The following is a 20,541-nucleotide window of genomic DNA, read 5'->3' on the forward strand; positions in this document are numbered from 1 at the left end:
CAAAAATCTCAACCCAAACTCGTCTATTTTCGGGTTGGATCGGTGTCGAGTTACGGGTTGGGTTGAAAGTTGTCACCTAGACATAAATGATCAAATTAAAACAAAAAAATAATTAAAAAAAAAAAAAAAACTTTTTTTATTAGACAATACCCGGTCTACCCGAAACTCGATAAATATACCTAATCAATACAACACCCCTAGTGGTAGTGGTTTCAGTTACTTGGATGTGACCACCTTTATATAATATAAGTATAAATTAAATAATATTCATAAAAATACTAATCTAATAAGGATAAAATAATAATTCAAAATCAAGTAAGAAAGGGAAGTTAAGCTTTTATAGTTACCTGCAATAGTGCAACCAGTTGTCATCGCCGCTCTGAGTCTGGTTCAACTTCTTCTATTTTTTTTTCTTCTGGTGGTGATCAATTACAGCGGTGGTGATTATGATTGATGGCAATAGTGTTGGTTGTGGTTAATGGTAATGTTGTTGACGGTGGTTGATGATATTGGTGTTGGTGGTGGTTGATGAGTGATGACAATTGTGTTTATGGTGGTTAGCGTTAATAGAGTTGGAGGTAATGGTCAACGACAAAGGTGTGGTAGTGTCGATGGGGGATGGGGGAAGAGAATGCAATGGGTTTGGCTGAATGTAAAAAAAAAAAAGGTAAATTAGTTTTTTCATGTGTCATGGAAAAAATTCATAAAAAAATAATACCACAAGGACTGAATGTAAAATAGATTAATAATAAATAAATGGAAAAAAACAAAATATAAGGTAAAATAGTTTGTTCATGTGGCGGACAAAATTCACAAAAAAAATAATACCACAAGGACTGAATGTAAAAAAGATTAATTATAAATAAATAAAAAATAACAAAAAAAAATAGGGTAAAATAGTTTTTTCATATGACAATTCACAAAAAAATAATAGTACAAAAACTGAATGTACAAAAAAAAATAGAGACCAAACACAAAAATGACTTTGGTAGTGTCTTCTTGTTTATATTATTATATTATGCGACAGAAATTTGTAAGTAAAATCTATGACATTGATTCTCATGTACGAAGCATTTCTTTTACTTTTTTCATGATCATAGAAATGAATGAACCAACACAACTTAATCGAGTCAACATATTCACTCACCATCTTACTAGGATTCCTCTTAAAATCACATGCGAAAATCAACCATGTCCACCATCTAAATTCAACAAAACAGTCAAGTCGATTACAATTCACAAAAAAAAAAAAAAAAATGTATAAGACACCTGTCTAGTCCCATAACTGTATCAGATATTCGAACAACTAGCTAGCTTAGCTATATATGTAAAATGATAAAGTAGCAACTAGTGATTCAATACAAGAAGTGGTTATTTTTAAGAGTTGATTACAAGTTTTAAGAAAATATTCTGGTACCATATCAGAAAAAACACATGTACATAATAAACTAAAACTATCTTTTTCGATTACTTGCCATAAACTAAAAGTAGAAGGTGGAGTCCAAGGGCGGGCAAAATGGTAATTTAGACCTCAGAAGTTCCATCGTTCTAATTGGACTTTGGCTTCTGCCATGTCTTTCTGAGCTTTTTTCCTCCTGTAAAATATCGGGCAATCCCGGCTACAAAAACAAAAACATTTTTTGACATTATATTACCCTATTATTGACTTTTTGTTCACACTTATTTTAAACACTACTTTTAGGTTAAAGAAAAAGTTGAACTTACAAACTTTCATGTATTTGTTTATATTACAAATACAACATTGTACTTTAAAAATTCTACCCAAAATTGTCGAAATGTCATCCAAATACATTAGCAATTTTCACTGCTATAATTGGGTAGATATTTCAAAACAGGTTGATTTTTTAAAGTACAATGCTATAATAGAGAATGAAGCAAAAGTAGGTTGGTATTTTTTGCAATTAGCCATAAACTAAACTTTACATACTAGAATGCAAATGCTATTTTTAAAACGGATTTAGGTAAAAAAAGTTAAATTATAATTATTCCCAATGTCTTTAAGTTGCCAACAAACCCAAATTATTACATAGAAATGTAACAAACTTTTTTTTATTTCCATCTGCTATAAAAGGTATAGCAGGAGGTCATATTTCAATTTTACACTTTTGGCCCAAGTTTTAAATTCAGTTATGACTTTGCTCCAAACTTTATATTTTGTTACGAATTAGGTCCAAGCTTATTTTTTTACAAACCCCTAAATTTAATTTTCTTTACAAGTTTTTAAAGACTTGATGTATATTTTTTTTAACCTTTTTCTACATATAAATCCCACAGAATCCATCTGTCAAATGAATTATGTTGTACTCATTTGCAACTAAGAGCTGGAGAGAAAAGGAATTCCAATTCCAATTCCGATTCCGACCAAGTATGTGGGAATTATGCAAGAAAGAGATGGGCACCGCACCTTGTGCATAAAACATCTTGATGAAGAGACCCTTGGCACTCCTGGCACTGTGTCCATAGCTTCCCAAACAGCTTCTCTAACTCAGATACTACAAAACAATTGACCCAAAGTCAACAATCTGGCATTTTAATTTTATAATTAATTAATACTCTCCAGAATGTTATGTTGGAAGAAATAACAAAAGATTCATACCACTAGCTACGCTTTTGCAATAAAACTCAGCTTCCCTTTCCTTGCAATGCGAGCAAAGTGTTTCATCTGTACCACTGAAAACAAAACAACAGATTGTGTTGACTTGGTCAATGATGTTTTATAGCATATTGAGAGAATAAGGCTGTGTTTCTTTTCTTTTTACTTGCAGTTTGGATAAATGACTTTTTAACAAGAGAATAAATGACGAAAAAAGTCAAAGCCTAATTTTTTTGATTTTTATTCTTTCTGCATTAAGTAAAAAAGAAAGATTGGTATTTGGTAAAAAATGGTACCTGATTTTAGCTTTGCATCCAAGACAACTTAATTGCTTCTTTGCAAACTTCATTATGCCACTATTTGATGGTGTAGAGATAGAAATAGATCTGGTATGGCTTCCATGAAAAAGTTCACTGCTAGCATTCTTCAAAATGGGTTCAAAAATTCTCAGAAGTGGCTGCAAAATAAATTTAACTCTTTAGCAACAAGTCTGAATATAATTTTTTTTTTTTTTTGTTTTTTAAAAAAAGTAACAAACCTTCTTTATTTGATTTTCAAGGTAGTACCCATGATCAATCGGTATATTATTTTCCAACACAAATATTGGGTCCTCTGACTTCTCATACGCCTGTGCTTTTCATAAACTTTTAGTTGTTAATAGTAGTTACACCACAAAAGGGCATATAAGTCAAAAACGATAAAAATTGTGGTCGAGTTTACCTTGGCACTTTTGGCACCTTTAATAATCACATATGGCACACGATCACCTACATTTGGAGCAGTAGCTGCATCCCTCTGTGTAAATAAGACAAGAAAAGGACATCTAGTTTTCTTAAAAGTGCCAATGAAATGATTTTTTATATATGTTACTTTAATAATTCTACAGCAATTAAATGCAAAAAATAGCAACATATAATGCCTTAATAATACATTATACACAATACGAACCTTTCTCATTCGCTCTGCAAGTTCAACATGTGCTGCCTTAACTTCATAATCCTCTCCTGTTTTTGTCAATCCCTGTTATAACTTAACTAGTTAATAAAGGCACATAAATTTTTACCTTCTAGTAAACAGTAAATAATTTAATTTTGTTACCTTGGTAATAACCAAAAGAGACAAATCCATGCGATTCATAAGTAAATCTGAAATAGTATCCTTCACAAACTGAACAGCTCCAGGCACATCTCTGTCTATTAGTATTTTATGAAGGCACTCAGTCACCAGGTTTTTTACTAACAAACAGTTGTCCCTTCTAACTGTTTCAATACCTGAAAAATACAACTCAGTGGTCAAAAAACAGATTTTTTTATTAAAAAAATAAAAAAAAATAAAAAAAATAAAAAAACAATCTTGCTTACCTTTTGTATCCATCTTGTCAAATTTGTCTGGATTTGTCCAGTAAAGACCAGCATATCTCTTTTTACTGATCAGTAGATATGGGAAATAAACCTTTTCAAACTCAAGTTTGATAGGCTTTAGAAAAAAAAAACACAAACAATCAGTAAAAAACAAGTCAGAAAAATATTTATATTATTGTTAAGAGAAAAAGTTACCTTGATGAAAGTGGCACTGATGTAATCAGCAGCTTCTCTACCCAGTTTCATGGCTTCATCCACAGTTGGGACACCAAATTGTACCATGACTGAATCTGTATCCCCATATATGACCTGGCATTTCAAGTAATTAGTTCATCATCTTTCTTTTAAAACATCAATTATAAAAGAAAACTAAATAAATAAGGGTAGTGTCATAGTGTTATACCTCAGCATTATGTTCATATCCTGCAAGTGTTGTGAATTTATCTTCTACTAGTTTTTTTGTATGTTCAATCATCTGTCGCCCTTCACAAATCAGTGAAATTATAAAATTAGATAACTCATCAACCAATAGGTGTTATTTTCATGATTAAATAATCATTTGAAGTAAATGAAAATGTAACTGCATGGGTGATGATATATATATTACCATAGCTTGTAACACTAGAAGATATCTCTAAACATGGTAACTGGCCAATGGTAGCCCCTGTAAATCCATACACTGAATTTGCACTTATCTGGAAAATGTCCCATGATAAAGCAATGTTAAGAATTAGCTACATAAAAAAAAAAAGTAGGTAAATGATATTTTTTTTGGTGTGTTACCTTCAAAGCCAGCTGGCGACCATCCAACACAGCTTTCACTAGGGGGTCTTTTGCTTCCTGTAACCCAATAAACTCATTATTGTAGAAACAGAATAGCAACATAGTTTCAACTATTTTATCTGACTTCATATAAGAATTGACATACTTTCAAATCTGCTTTAGCTCTTCTACGAGCAGCCAACAGTTCTTCAAGAATCTCAGGAAGTATACCCTGAAAGTATATTGTAATCATTTGTAAAAAAAAAAAAAAAAAAAAAAAAAAAAACCTTTTGTGGTATATTATGATACAACATGTCATCAACTCTGTGAGAACCTTCTGTAAATCTGACTTCACAAATGTTTCACCCGATGGAGTTTTATTGACGCATTCTGGTGGAAGGTTGAGCTTCTTGGCATCTTCAGAAGTCACCTTAACAAAAAAAACAGCAAAACAGAATAAATGACCTTTTTACCCTTACATTCCAAAAAACAAGTTTCATAATATTCATCAATTATAACATGGGATGGAATGCCCTTAATCAGAATTCCAATATTTCACAAACCAAATGAAACAATTTATTTATCCTAGAAACGTAACTTGAACACTAAATATTAATGGGAAAAAAATGTCTTACTAGAGTGCAGTAGCATAAGTTATATGCCATCATGATTGAGGGATATAGAGATGCAAAATCCAATGTTGCAATTGGCTTCTCATAGAATCCTGCTCTGGCTTCCAAAACCTATACAACAAGCTCTGAGTATAATTTTTTTAACCCTATAGAATGTGAAATAGTGAGGAACCATATACTCACAGTTGCACCTTCATATGTCCCTTGTTCAGATCCTGCTTGTTTCACATTAGGAAGCACGAGATTCTTTTGTTTTGCTTTCCTTAGAAGTTGAGACAGCACCTACATACAGTTACTTAAATTTCAGAATCTAATCTTTCCATTAATATAACAATAAGCACAAAATCCAAAAAAAAAAAAAATTGACCTTGATACTCTGTCCTCTAGAAAGGAGAAATGATATTGGAACACCCGTGACTCGAGCCATTTCCACATAATTGTAAATGTACATCAACTTGTCCAACAGCCGTTGAGGGAGATAAGCATCCTGTAATAGTAATAATAATAATAATAATAAATATTCCACTTTCTTCAATTAATTAGCAAAGAAAGAAAATTTTCTTAATCCCTTCACGAATTGTGATAGATTGCTTTAGGTAAAGACTAAAATATTTTGGGTTAAATGCAAGAAAGAGCAATGTTATCCATTTATAGCATTGTACTTTCAATTATGTTTTTATTAGGACATTATACTTTTAAAGTCTACCCAAATATAGAAGTGAAACTATTTTGTATTTGGGTATCACTTCTACAATTAGGTATAATTTTCAAAAGTACAATGTTGTAATAGGAAAAAAATGAAAGTAGGATGCTATAATGAACATATCAATCAAAGTACCTTGCTATTTTTGTGAATTTAATCCAAATGTTTTCGCAGTTGCAAGGTCATAATAAATCAAGGATTGAGCAACCATTAGTGATCACTAGTCATGTAGATTAATGAAAGAATGTCACCTTAAGACAATATACAGCTAATCTTCGTCTTGTCTCTGGGTTTCCATTCTGAAGATCAGATATAATTGAATGATGAACATCCTCTTTCTGCAAAATCAAACACCATATTGCCAAAACATTAGAATAGCATTACAATATAGAAGGGAAAAACAAGACAAAAGTAGTTCAATCTACATCAAGAGAAAAGCATAAGAGGGTGAAGAAAAAAATATGCATTAAAATTATTGTGTCAAGAAAATGCACAGATTGATATTCATGTTTCTTTTTTCTCTTTGTTGTCTTTACTTTGTTGTATCTGTTGTTTATAATGATGAATTAAATGCAAAAAACAGCAATGTACTTTCATTTATTAGAGTATTATAGCATTCTACTTTCATTTTTTTCTATTACAGCATTGTATTTTCGGTTTTTTTATTAGGTTGTTGTACTTTAAAAAATTAGCCAATTATAACGTTCTACTTTCAGCTTTTACTTATAATGAAAATTACTTTATATTTGAATCATATTGTTATAACTTATAATTGGGAAGATTTATCAAAGTAACAATGATGTAATAAAGGTAAATGAAAGTAGGATCCTATAATAAACAAATGAACGAAAGTATGTTGTTTTACAAAACATCAGATAAAAAGAATACCTGCTCATTAAGAAAGTGTGCTGAAACAGAATTCAGTGAGTATGAGCTTAACTTATAATCTCTTTGCATAGCCTGTAAATAAGACAATGAATTAAAACCTTATAGTTATCCCTACATGTCAACTTACTTGTTCAATAACATTTTACAGAAGTAATGACCTGAAGTAAATCAAACTGAACTCTCCCTTCCAAAGTAACTTCTTTACTTTCCCTTGTACCATACTGTCTGCAATGTAAAACCAATATTGGGAAAATTCAGCATCATGAAGACCTTTCTTTATCTTAAAGAAAAATTCATGTTTCACAAATGCATGTGATGCAATCTTGTCCTCCTCTAAGACTGTGTCTGTTACACAGAACAGGACTGGATGGGACTGAACAGGCTTTCTAGGGCTATTTTCGATGATTAAGATGAGAAGGGCATTCACGTCTTTTGTGCAGATGAGAGGTCAACAGTCATATTCATAAGTTGCAAGAAATAAAGCAAACAATCAGCCATGACCTTGAAGAAAAAGTTGTATCTTTCACACGAACCCTGCTATTTCTGATGCGCCCCAATAATGGAAACTCAGTAATCCCCAATGTCTCCGCCCTCTGCAAGCAAAATTACATTTTTAGTCACTTAGTAGAAAGGGTTATGTGTATGTGTATGTATAAACAGAAATATAAAGAATTTATAGTTTATACACCAAAAAAGAAGCATGACTACCTGAATCAGATATGGCAAGTCGAATTTGCAAATGTTATAGCCAATTATGATATCTGGATCAATTTCCCTGACAAAATCCTGAAAGAGAAAGAAAAGTTTTTCAGCTCCCTTGAACATAAAACTATGAATATAATATTTTTAAGCATATATAAAGGTACAAGAATATTACCCTCCAAGCCAGTAAAACTTCTCTCTCTGTGTCAAATGACATGACATCAACACCAACTATTGGTGAACATGACTTTAGGGTCATGACATTTCTCACAAATGGTTGTTCCTCTCCCTGAAGTGTGACCAGATTTGCAATCTAGTAAAAAGAATGCAATCAAGAACTGTAACATAACAATTTACTTGAGTAAATTTTACTTAAAAATATATATGAATTAAAACCTGAATAACAGGATCATGTGTAGGCTCAGGGAAAAGACCCTTTCGACCAGCACACTCGATGTCAAAACTCAATATGCGAAATGGAGCCATTTTTGAAAATTCTCCTTCTGGAGCATGGCTAATGAGTTCTGAATAACTATAATTTTTGTCAAGAAAAGTTATAATCTAATTTGGTTTAATTGAAATTTGAAAATGTATTTATTGGACACATGTGAAGAAGATTAAGGATACAGGCAATCAAACTCTAACTGAGAAGATGAAAGGCTCTTTATTGTCTTCTTGTATTTGTGAGCTGGAACTTCAATCCAATTGCCACCAACAATGTTGCAATCGATCATGAACCGAAGAACAAAAAGAACATTACTTTCATATGTCATGAAGCTTTTCATGCCAATGCCATCAATTTGTATCCCTTTGTCAAGAATGCCTGCCAAGATTCCATGGAGTGTTAACAAGCAATAAATAAACAATAAAGGACAGCATACATTGAAATGGCATTTTCAATGCATGTAGATAATAGAAGTACTAACTGAGATAAATAAAACATCTATAGTTTTGCAAATAAATGAAACTTTTACAAGAAAAAAATCTAGAGGTTGTCCACCTTACCTCGGCAACTAGCAACCATGGTTGGCAATGTAACAACAATTTTAAGAAAAGGCTGAGAACTATGTTGCTGATAGTACATGATGCTCTTTTTTTGAACTAGTTCTATACGATGGATAAACTTAGGAACATTGTTGCTCCTGTTGACTTCCCGCATCCTCCCCTGCACGAAGTTGAAAACATTTATTTGTTGTCGAATGACTAGGTACATGTACATCAATGTACATGGAAAGAAATAAAAGAAGTAGAACTTAATCAGTAGATGAAGATACCTCAAGAAGTTGATGAAAGCGGGATATGTCATCAGGGCCCATTCCAGAAGGGCAGCTAATATAGAAGTATGGTTCAAATCCATGAACATTACAGCATACACTATTCCCTAATTACAGGCCAAGAACCATCAAATCAGGGGAGATATGTGTGAGGTGTACCCCAAATATATAAATGAATTATAATGATACAGTTGCAGTACTTTGCGTTAGAGTAGTGATTTTATACAATACGTAGAAGAGAAAAAAAGAGAGAAGAGGAAATACCTTCCTTGGTTACACCAAATATTCTGATGATAGCAGCAGGACCAGATGAATTAGGTATCAAACCTTTGTGGCTCTCTCCAATCACGTAATCAATCTCCAATTGTTGAAAAACTACATGCCAAGCATAGAGGTAAGTGAAAGTCCAGAAAGAAAGTGTTTACTTTTGAGGCATTATTGTTGGTATAGGGGATACACCTTGATTTTAAATGTCAGTTTAATAATTTCGACATAGCAGATGGAAATAGATAAAGGTTTCATACAGATACTGCTTCATGTTACGATTTTCCTCAAGAAAATGTAATAATTTACCTCGATTTTATAAAGGAATACAACTCATTATGTTAATTGCACTTTTCATCGACGAATTTTTCGTTTACGGAATCCAGAATTAGATCTGTGGATTTCGGAACAATTTGTTTGGACGAACCCTAACGAAAAGTAAAACCCTAGAAATTTCAGTTAAGCAACAGCAATAGTAGTATAAATTACCTATGTTCTCTGACTGAGACTGGTACCCTGTAGATAATGCCGGCCGCTTCCATTTCTCAAGACGAGTTGCGAGGGCTTCCCGGTCCTGCATATCGCGGAGAATGAGTTCATCTTCGTCGATGAGGTTTTCTTCAATGAATACATCCTCGTCCATGTCTTCCTCTTCCATGGCGGGCTCTGCAGCATGTTGCTTTGGAGGTTGTTGCGACACTGGTGGTTGCTGCGCCGGCCGTTTCCTGCCGTTGCCCTTGTTCATGGTTGTTGAGAGTCTGTGTGGTGGCTGTGTTAGAACTTAGAAGCTGAGAGGGAATTGGCGGGGAGAAAAGAGTGAAATGGGCGCCAATTTCATGTATGTTTATAGCGAATGCAAGTGATGTGCACGTCATGTATTCTTGTATTCGATGCTTTTTAAATGATCCTGCTGAGTTTTTTTTGTTAGGGTTATTATTATTGTGGTTTAATCAATCAATCGCTTTAATAAAAGAGTACCATAATGACACGTGTTTATCTTCTCCTTAGCCCCTTTTTCAAAGTGAATTTTCTAAAATGTCTCTTATGCTATTTTGATGCATTGCTATTCAATACGTAACTTCATGATTTTAATTACTAAGATCCATAAGTCTCGTTAAATACATATTTTTTCTCTATTTTCTGCATTAAACCCTTAATTTTTTTTCCATCCGCGACAGTCATATCATTAAACCCGTAACCTTCTTCCGTATCCATCAATCGTTGAGTTGCAGATTCATTTCTTGAAAAATCTTCGTTGATTGCATCATTATCGATTTGAAGAGTATTCGATGAGCAAATCATTATCGATTGGGTAGGGCTCCAATCAACAATGCACTAAGGGTGAAGATTGAAAAATCAAATGACTGAGTGATTGTAGTGATGTCCTGCAAGGATGGTAAGGATGAAATTATGGATAAATAGGAAGTATGTTAGCTACACACCTGAGCAAGTTAAAGCCCTTGAAAGGCTCTATATGTAGCAATTTTGTTCTTCCAAATCTATTTTAAAATGGTGGTCTGAGTTCAACTTTGAACTTTTTGGTTGTTAATGATCTTTACAAATGCAAATATGCAAAGAGAAACAGGAAAAGGGTTTCCAATCTTCAGTCTGTGAATCAAAAGCTAACAACTATGAACAAGCTTATAATGGAGGAAAATGGTAGGTTGCAGAAGCAAGTGTCGCACCTGGTATACAAGAACAAATGATGTCGTCAGCATACAAAAAATGCGAAGACTTTTTTCTTTATGAATTTGACTAAATCTCTTAAAATATACATAATCAAAATTACTTGAATTGCAAGAGACTACTTTTCAAATTTAGGGAAAATGTTAACGATATACATGATCTTAGATTGTGAAACCTGAGAACATTAGATCAGTTATAAAGACTATGATTGTGCAACAAGGGAGTAGAAACTGTGTACATGATTTTTGGCCACACATGGATATAAAATTGAACATTATACATAATGTTTGACAATTTTATTGATTGTATATTTGGCTGAAACTTACATATCTTTATTTTGGCTGGTACCCTTGCTCGTCTGGATAGGGATGCTCGAAATTATAAAAAAGTATGCTACTTCGTTATTTTTTATTTGTTTATTTTTATTTATATCACTCGTGAAAGTGTGTTGTCAATTCTGAAGTTAAAAGTTATAGACAGCTCGTTTTGATGAAATACAATCAACATGTTTCTAGCTTTTTTGATCATCACCATTTATGATTTGTTAAACATAAGTATTATATATTTATTGACTTTTTGACACTTTTCTTTTCTAAATAAGCATAAAGAATTTAAGATGCAACCAACAACAAATAGGATTATTTGTTAATGAACAAAATTGATTCTTTATTTGCACTCTTTAATCATTTGGAGTATTAGTAACTAAAAGAATGCACTAGTGTCACACCTCGCTAATGCGGAAATACAGGGTGTGACAGTACAAAGGGTTTCATAGCAAAAGTTAAAAGACAACACCAACCATGGTATTAAAAATCATTACAAATTTGCAATGAGTTTGAACACCTTTTTTAAAAGAAATTACAATGTATTTAAAAGTCAACGCAGGCAAATGCCCCTACAAGTGTTGTGTCTCTGTGTACCTCTTACTAGATGATTCTTGAAAAACCATGTAAAATGAACGTCAATTATAAAAATAGTTGGTGAGTTCACATATTGAAAATAATATTGGTTTCATAAATCGAAATCAAAGATTTGATTAAAATTTCCAAGAATAAAACCCTAACTCAACGATTTGGATGACAACAACTCGACGAGTAGGAACTGGAAAATGAAACCCTAATTTCCATGGTTTTACACCTTATTTAAAGGTTCATTAGCCTCCCTATGCCTCCCTTACCGTCCCTCTTGAGCTCAGAAAACCCTAATCGCACCTACTCTCCATTTGTAACGTCCGAAAAATACAACCCAAAAATTATTGTTTTAATATTACTAAAAACCACAACACCAAATGTTATATAATAAAACCATGAATCGTATGTCTCAAAATGCCATAGTAAATGTATCAATTCAAAACCGAAGTCAATATCATATCAAAATATCTGAATAAAACTCCCAGGAATAAACTACATTGTGGTGTGTGACATGCCATCAACCCGAGCTCTTCCCCTTGCTAGCGGAAGTACCTGAAACCAAATCTGAAACTGTAAGCACAAAGCTTAGTGAGCTCCCCCAAACTACCACATACCATACAAAACATATAAAACACATATTGGGCCTTGCCCACTGCATCAGACTGAAATCCAGAAACTACATCGGACCAAAGTCCGGAAACTGCATCGAACCGAAGTCCGGAACTAACCAGGGTCTTGCCCTCTGCATCGGACCGAAGTCCGAAAACTGCATCGGACCGAAATCTAGAACTAACCAGGGCATTGCCCTCTGCATCGGACCGAAGTCCGGAAACTGCATCGGACCGAAATTTGGAACTAACCAGGGCCTTGCCCTCTACATCGGACTGAAGTCCGGAACTGACTGAACATAGCATAGCATAAGCATAACAAATAGCATAAACACATATACTGCATACTGCATCGGACCGAAGTCTGGAACACATAACACAAAGACATGCTTGAATCAAAAAGACATCAAGCACATTGAACTACTGCGTCGGACCGAAGTCCGAAAAATACTGCTAACTAAATGGGTCGGCACTATGGTCGTAGACCCATTTTACTGGAAGGAAAACTCACCTCGTAACACTGGCTGCTGAGATGCTAACTTTGAAACTGGCTGACTGCTGCTCCGGAACTCCCCGGCTACAATCCCATAAATACTAAATCGGACACTGATAACTGTTCTCAGGGTAAAATGACTACTTTACCCCTGGTCAAATTCAACTTTCAGTTGACCGGACTCGCCGAGTCAGGGCGTAAACTCGCCGAGTCCCTCCATTACTAGATCTGAACTCTAACTCACCGAGTCCATTCCCACTCACCGATTCACCCTAAACTCTCAAAAGGTGAAAAAACGGGGACTCACGACTCGACTCGTCGAGTCCGAAGAACAACTCGCCGAGCCCAAGCATGTCACTACTATACAGTCGATTTTGCTAAATTCTGGTGCATCTAATTCATAGATCTGGGTTCCTAGGATTGGTGTCACACGTAAAGTTTCTAACTTTACGTGCATGCATGCTCATAAGAAGCTCAAATGCCCAATAAAGAGCTAAAAGAGGAGATCTAGGTTTGGAATGGGAGTTTAGCTCAATAAAGTTGGCAACCTTGAGCTTAAGGAGTTCTTAAATGCTTAGATCTGAAACCCATTCATCTTAACTACTCTTAAATCGACATCAATGTCTATAAAATGGTTAAAAAACAACACTAGCAAGCTTTTAAGGAGATCTACATGATGACAAGCAAAGATTCGAGCTTTATACCTTAATGGAAACTAGAATGACACAAGAAACTCGGATCTTCTTTGCTCCTCTTGAAAATCCCTCTTCTATCTTCTTCTTCTAACTCCAAAATGCACCAAAATCCTTCACAAGATGAGAAATACTCCAAGAATGCTTAAAGGAAGGATAAGGTTTAGTAAGGGACGTTATGAGGGTGATGGAGGTTGATATTGGGCGCAAAGAGTTGTTTAAATAGGGTGCAAACCCTTGAAATTAGGGTTTCATCCAGACTGGCAGACTCGTCGAGTCCAAGAATATGGACTCGTCGAGTAGCCAACTTAAACCGCGTGCAAATCCCGTCTCTACTCGACGATTCGGGCTACTGACTCGTCGAGTACCCCTTAAGAATTGAAAATTTACTTTATTTAAATCACATACCAGAAATGGGGCATTACAACTCTCCCCCACTTATCTTAGACTTCGTCCTCGAAGTCTGCTGTTGTTGAATATGAAAATAACTCTGGATAATGCTCCCTCATCTCTTCCTCGGTCTCCCACGTCCACTTTGAACCCTTTCAGTGCTGCCACTGCACCTTCACTAACTGAACCACCTTATTCCTCAAGGTCTTCGTCTTTCGATCTAAGATAGCAACTGGTCTCTCGATATAATTCAGGCTGCTATCAAACCGAATAATCTCCAGGGGTACAACTGCTGACTCGTCCACCAAACACTTCTTAACTGAGAAATGTGGAAAGTGTTGTAGATCTGGATAAGCTCTGTTGGGAGATCCAATCGGTAAGCAACCCGACCCACCCAGACCAAAACCCTAAAGGGACCAATAAACCTGGGTTCCAGCTTGCCCCGCTTCTGGAACCTGATAACACCCTTCCAGGGTGATACCTTCAGGAGGACCATGTCGCCCACCTAGAACTCTAAGTCCGAACGCCTCCAGTCGGCGTAACTCTTTTGCCGACTCTGCGCAATTTGCAGTCTGCTACGGACCTGTTGGATCAACTTTGTGGTCTTGAGCACCATCTCAGTGCTCCCAATGACTCGCTGACCGACCTCGCCCCAACAAATTGGGGTCCTACACTTCCTCCCGTAGAGCATCTCGAAAGGAGGACGGTCAATACTAGCGTGGTAACTATTGTTATACAAAAATTCTGCTAATGGAATATATGTATCCCAACAGCCACCAAAATCTAGGACACATACCCGAAGCATGTCATCGAGAGTCTGAATCGTCCCCTCGCTCTGCCCGTCCGTCTGGGGGTGGAAGCGGTGCTAAAATGAAGACGAGTCCCCATCTCTTCATGAAACCACTTCCAAAACCTGGAAGTGAACCGGACATCTTGTGACAACCCGAATTTTTCCATCCAGTTCTGTCTAACACTTCATTAAAAGTCAAACTCATTGTTGTTATCTTTTAGCACAATTAGGAGTTTATTTGAGCGTTTTGAACCTTGTAGACTTAAGGAATAAGTGTCGGGGTTTATCTGCTGAATCTATAGCTCAAAGAACAAGTCTGGAACATCTTAACCAGGAGTTCACGGACACCACCATGGATTTTATGGCCGTAAACTCCATGTGGGCCGTAAACTCCTCCTATAAGGTCAAGTTTTGGCCACTTTGTTCATTCCTTTCCTCCTCTTGGCCCAAATCCTCTCAAGTATTATCCCGATCTTCGTCCCCGATCTTCAAAACTCGAAAGCTTATTGTCTTAACTAGTTGTTATCGTGCATAAACTAGTAATCTTACATGATTTCATCCATGAAATCATTCCATTTTGTAGATCTTCAAGTTCCACCAAGAACACACACTCGTGTTCTTGGCCAAAACCGACCATTCAAGCTCCTAGATCGTAAGTACTCTTGTTCTAACTCATTGTACACTAGGTTTATCATGTTTAAGGCTTATAAAACATAAGGAATCACAGGATTCAAGGAGTTTATGGCCAATACATGTTCTTGGGCCGTAAACCCCTTTTAAGGGTGCAAATGACACCCTAACCCCTTAGTGAGCCTTAGAACTTAGCATGGAACCTTATACCATTGAACTAGGGACTTCATTACACGATTTGGTACTTCATACCATGAGTTTACGCCTGTAAACTCATGGGGAAGTGGTCCCAGGGCCGTAAACACCATACAAGGCCATTCATGGACCTTAAACCCACCCAACCTCTTGTTTAAGCCTTGGAACACTTAACCACTTAAGTTATAATAGTTTTGAGCCTCATTTGGTGACCCAATTGAGAGTTTACGGCCAGGAGTAAACTCCCATGGGCCGCAAACTCCTTAAGACATGGTCCATTGACCATAAACTCCCGTATAAGGCCTTGCACTCCTTTGTTGCAACCCGATAGCCTCCAAACACTTTGACCAAAGTGTTTTCCTCACATTAGGATGTTTATACATGTTCAATTAATGTAATAAACACTAATTATATATACATATGTCTTCATATGTTATTAGGATCATTGTGTGTGTTTAAGTCTTCACTTGACACCGAACACGTGTCCGACACTTCCATCCGATCCACTCACTGCAAGTGAGTTCATACCCCTTAATTAACCTTTTATATGTTTTTAAATGTTTATAAATGCTTTATGGGGGAATACAAGTTGAATCATGTTTAGTTATTATATCAATCACATGTGATTAATATCTAGCATGCAAATGGATTTACTATACGTTAACTGTTTTACCAAACAGATTTCTTCAAATCACTTTCTTAAACGTTTTTACATGTTTAAAACTCTTTATAAAACTGTCTTACATACTGTAAGTTTCCTTTCAAACTCTGTTACAAATGTGTTTTCAAACAAAGGTTTTCCTTATACATAAACTGTCTTATCAAACAAAATTCTTTCAAATCGTTTTATAAACTGACATCAAGTCATCGTTTCTTAGTATTAAACTTTCCAAAGGTTTTACAAAACTTCTTTTATGCTTTTATATTGTAAAATGCATGCCTAGATATGTATTGTTATATAAATAATGTTTAAAGGACTTAGGACGACTAGTTCGCTTTATTTCCTTTTCCTCGTTAGGATGTGGCCTTAGGGCATCGGTTGCTCGTACGAATGTCGTCTAAATATTAATTATATATCATGTATACATATATAGGTATAAAGGTTCCATGAGTCTGTTCAGTACCTTTGGGTAGCAAAGGTATACTGCTGGTTATACTCGTACGTCACTAGTAACTATAATAGGTGTAGTTTGGAGATACTATTTACCATTCCAAGTACAAGGAATCACACAAGAGTCAGTTTATTCATGAGTCTATACTAATACATTACATGTTACATGAATACGCTTACATGAATACGTTTACATAGATACGTTTACATAGATACGCTTACATGAATACGTTTACATATATACGCTTACATGAATACGTTTACATAGATACGTTTACATAGATACGCTTACGTGAATACGTTTACATAGATACACTTACATGAATATATTTATATAGATACGCTTACACGATTACACTTACAATACACGATAATAGAGCTAACATAACAAGGTGCTATAGCATGGAACAAGTTCAGGATCTAACTATACCAATGAATCACGCTGCGTTGTGATTATTATATTGTGTATACATGATCATAGTAATGTGGATGTTCATGGCTTGTAGAAATGCAGGTTTGTGTTTGGTTCCCAAAATCTCCTGATAGAGAGCGTATAGTATGGGTTCTAGCCATCACATTATACCTTAACCCTCAATTAAGGCAAATTAGTACAAAGTAGTCACTTATTACAAATACTACAGTACTTACACTTTGCATAGGACAATTGCAAACGGATTAAAAATCCGGGTAATATATTATTAATACCTTTACCATGTGCCACATTCACATAATCGACGAGGTAGAAAATAATATCAATAGGCGTACAGTCTAGTCTTAGTAGAAGGCTACTTTCAAAATAGTATAGTCTTGGTAGAAGGCTACTTTCAAAACAGTATAGTCTTGTTAGAAGGCTACTTTCAAAACAGTATAATCTTGGTAGAAGGCTACTTTCAAAACAGTCTAGTCTTGGTAGAAGGCTACTTTCAAAACAGTCTAGTATTGGTAGAAGGTTACTTTCAAAACAGTCTAGTCGTGGTAGAAGACTACCTTCAAAACAGTATAGTCTTGGTAAAAGACTACTTTTTATACTACTAGAAATCATAGGGATTTGCTAGGGTGTTCAAACGTTTTCAACTACTTTCAAACAGTTCATACTTATACAAACTTTTTCCAAATGTTTACAAGTCTTTACTTTCCAGTCTTACAAATCAAAGCCACATTAATACTTATGAATTCACCAACTTTATTGTTGATACTCGCTTTCAAAATAACTTGTATTCTCATGTCACAAATAGACAGGTACGACGACCAGGTTTTGTGAAGACGGAGAAATCAAGACTCCTCTTTTATTTTGATTGTTCATTATGTTGTCTTATACTATGAAAGAACACTCTTGTAAATAAAATTATACTATTAATGCAATGGATGATGTTGTTGCTTGTTTACTACTTTGCATTGTTGTGATACATTACATGACGTCCTCCGCCCCAGAATGTTTCCGCCGTTCTCGGTTTTGGGGCATGACACATCTCGATCTGATACTACTGATACAGGCACTCCATGTCGTGCCACTACCTCACGCACATAAATATCGGCTAGCTTCTTAGCCGATATACTCTCCTGGATCGGTATGAAATACGCGCTCTTGGTCAGCCGATCCACCACAACCCAAATCGAATCAACTCCACGTGCGGTCATGGGAAGCTTAGTGATGAAATCCATGGTGATATCCTCCTATTTCCACACGGGAATGTCTAATAGTTGCATCTTGTCATGGGGCCTCTGGTGCTCCGCCTTGACCTTCCTGCACGTCAGGCATCTCTCCACGTACGAAGCTACGTCCCGCTTCATGCAGGGCCACCAATAATCGGGTTGAAGATCTCTATACATCTTCGTCACCCCTGGGTGGATGGAGAAACGAGACTTATGAGCCTCGTCCATCAACACCTGCCGTACTCTGCCCCAGTACGGTACCCATACTCTCCCATGAAGGGTCAACAATCCTCGACTGTCATAGTCAAAGGAAGCTACTCGGCCCACAATCCTCTCACACTTCTGCCTCTCCTCCTTCAGGCCCTCAACCTGTGGCTCTCTAATCTGCTTCAACAAGGGAGTAATCAATGTCATCCTCAAACAAATATCTCTGATTGGGGCTGCAACCGCCTTGTGGCTCAGGGCGTCAGCCACTACGTTGGCCTTACCTGGATGATAAAGGATCTCACAATCATAATCATTTACCACGTCTAACCATATGCGCTGCCTCATGTTCAAATCGGCTGATCCATGAGGTACCTCAAATTTTTGTGATCTGTATAAATGGTACAACGGACCACATAGAGGTAATGTCTCTAAATCTTGAGGGCAAACACCACTTCCCCCAGCTCTAAATCGTGCATCGGATAGTTAGCCTCATGAGGCTTCAACTGTCTAGAGGCATAAGATATCACATGCCCTCGTTGCATCAACATTGCTCCCATCCCTATGATTGAAGCATCACAATAGACTACAAAGTCATCCACTCCCTCTGGAAGGGTAAGAATCGGTGCCTCACACAATCGCCGTCTAAGGGTCTCAAATGTTGCCTGCTACTCAGCCCCCCAGCGAAACACTACCAACTTCCTAGTCAGTCGGGTGAGCGGAACTGCTATCTTGGAGAAATCCTGGATGAATCTCCTGTAGTATCATGCCAAACCTAGGAACCTCCGAATCTCAGATGGAGACCTTGGGACCTCCCATTGCATCGCGACCTCTATCTTCGCCGGATCTACTAGTATACCCTTCTGGTTGACGATGTGCCCAAGGAACTGCACTTCGCACAACCAGAACTCACACTTAGAGAACTTCGCGAAAAGTCTCTCCCTCCTCAAGGTATCTAGCACCTCCCTCAGGTGCTCCTCGTGCTGCTCCTAAGTCATGGAATAGACCAAGATGTCGTCGATAAACACTATCACAGACCGATCCAACATCGGTTTGCATACGCGGTTCATGAGATCCATGAACGCGACTGGAGCATTGGTGAGCCCAAATGGCATCACCACAAACTCATCATGACCATAACGGGTCCTAAAAGCAGTCTTCTGCACATCTTCACCTCTGACCCGCATTTAATGATACCCGGAGCGCAAATCAATCTTTGAGAACCAAGATGCTCCCTGAAGCTGATCAAATAGGTCGTCTATCCTCGGAAGTGGGTAACGATTCTTCACCGTCACCTTATTCAACTCCCGGTAGTCTATGCACATACGGTGCGACCCGTCCTTCTTCACAAATAGGATCGGGGCTCCCCAAGGTGAACTGCTCGGCCTGATAAAACCCTTATCTAGCAGCTCATGTAGCTACATAGACAACTCCTGCATCTTTGGAAGAGCCAACCGATATGGTGCCTTGGCTATCGGAGCCACACCAGGAACCAAATCAATCCTGAACTCAACCTGTCTCTCTGAGGTATCCCAGGCAAATCCTCTGGGAATACATTTGGGTAGTCTCGTACTACTGGTACGTCATCGTCTGTCGCCTTGCCCTTCTTCTGGTCATCTAAAACATAGGCAACGAACCCCGCGCAACCCTGTTGAAAATAGCGTCTTGCTCTCGCTGATGAACAAAGAATCGGTTCGTGTTGTGGCCACTCACCCTGGATCAATAACTCTCCCCCACTGGGAGTGCGAACCCTCACTAATTTCAGTTCACAATCAATCACTACCCCATTGGGGCTCAGCCAATCCATGCCTACTATAACCTTATTCCCTCGAAAAGGAATAGGAACTAGGTCTACCGAGAACTGCTCATCGAATAACCGAAGCGAACACCCCTTATGCACTCTCATGACCCTGACGGTCCTGTCATCAGCTATCTCAACCTCAAGTGGACAATCCAGCTCCCCCAGAGCTCTGCTAAA

The 20,541-nt window shown here is 36.7% G+C and overlaps 1 protein-coding gene across 1 annotated transcript; it reads right to left on the reverse strand.

Annotated features, from left to right (window-relative positions):
- Positions 1-1,295: 1,295 nt before the first annotated feature.
- Positions 1,296-10,070, reverse strand: LOC111897619 (DNA polymerase delta catalytic subunit). Its single transcript, XM_023893584.3, has 30 exons — positions 9,690-10,070; positions 9,201-9,311; positions 8,937-9,043; positions 8,668-8,827; positions 8,290-8,485; positions 8,059-8,194; positions 7,838-7,975; positions 7,669-7,746; positions 7,462-7,553; positions 7,119-7,185; positions 6,961-7,032; positions 6,324-6,410; positions 5,737-5,856; positions 5,553-5,651; positions 5,373-5,480; positions 5,072-5,167; positions 4,904-4,969; positions 4,759-4,815; positions 4,583-4,670; positions 4,379-4,458; positions 4,171-4,284; positions 3,976-4,090; positions 3,713-3,885; positions 3,563-3,634; positions 3,335-3,409; positions 3,153-3,242; positions 2,911-3,071; positions 2,618-2,691; positions 2,426-2,513; positions 1,296-1,619 (listed from the first exon to the last, which is right to left on the reverse strand). Exons 1-30 carry the CDS (start codon positions 9,943-9,945, stop codon positions 1,532-1,534), a joined length of 3,264 nt encoding a protein of 1,087 aa, XP_023749352.1. The 5' UTR covers positions 9,946-10,070; the 3' UTR covers positions 1,296-1,531.
- Positions 10,071-20,541: the final 10,471 nt, after the last annotated feature.

Source organism: Lactuca sativa, chromosome 5, assembly GCF_002870075.4.
Source record: "Lactuca sativa cultivar Salinas chromosome 5, Lsat_Salinas_v11, whole genome shotgun sequence".
Classification (NCBI taxonomy): domain Eukaryota; kingdom Viridiplantae; phylum Streptophyta; class Magnoliopsida; order Asterales; family Asteraceae; genus Lactuca; species Lactuca sativa.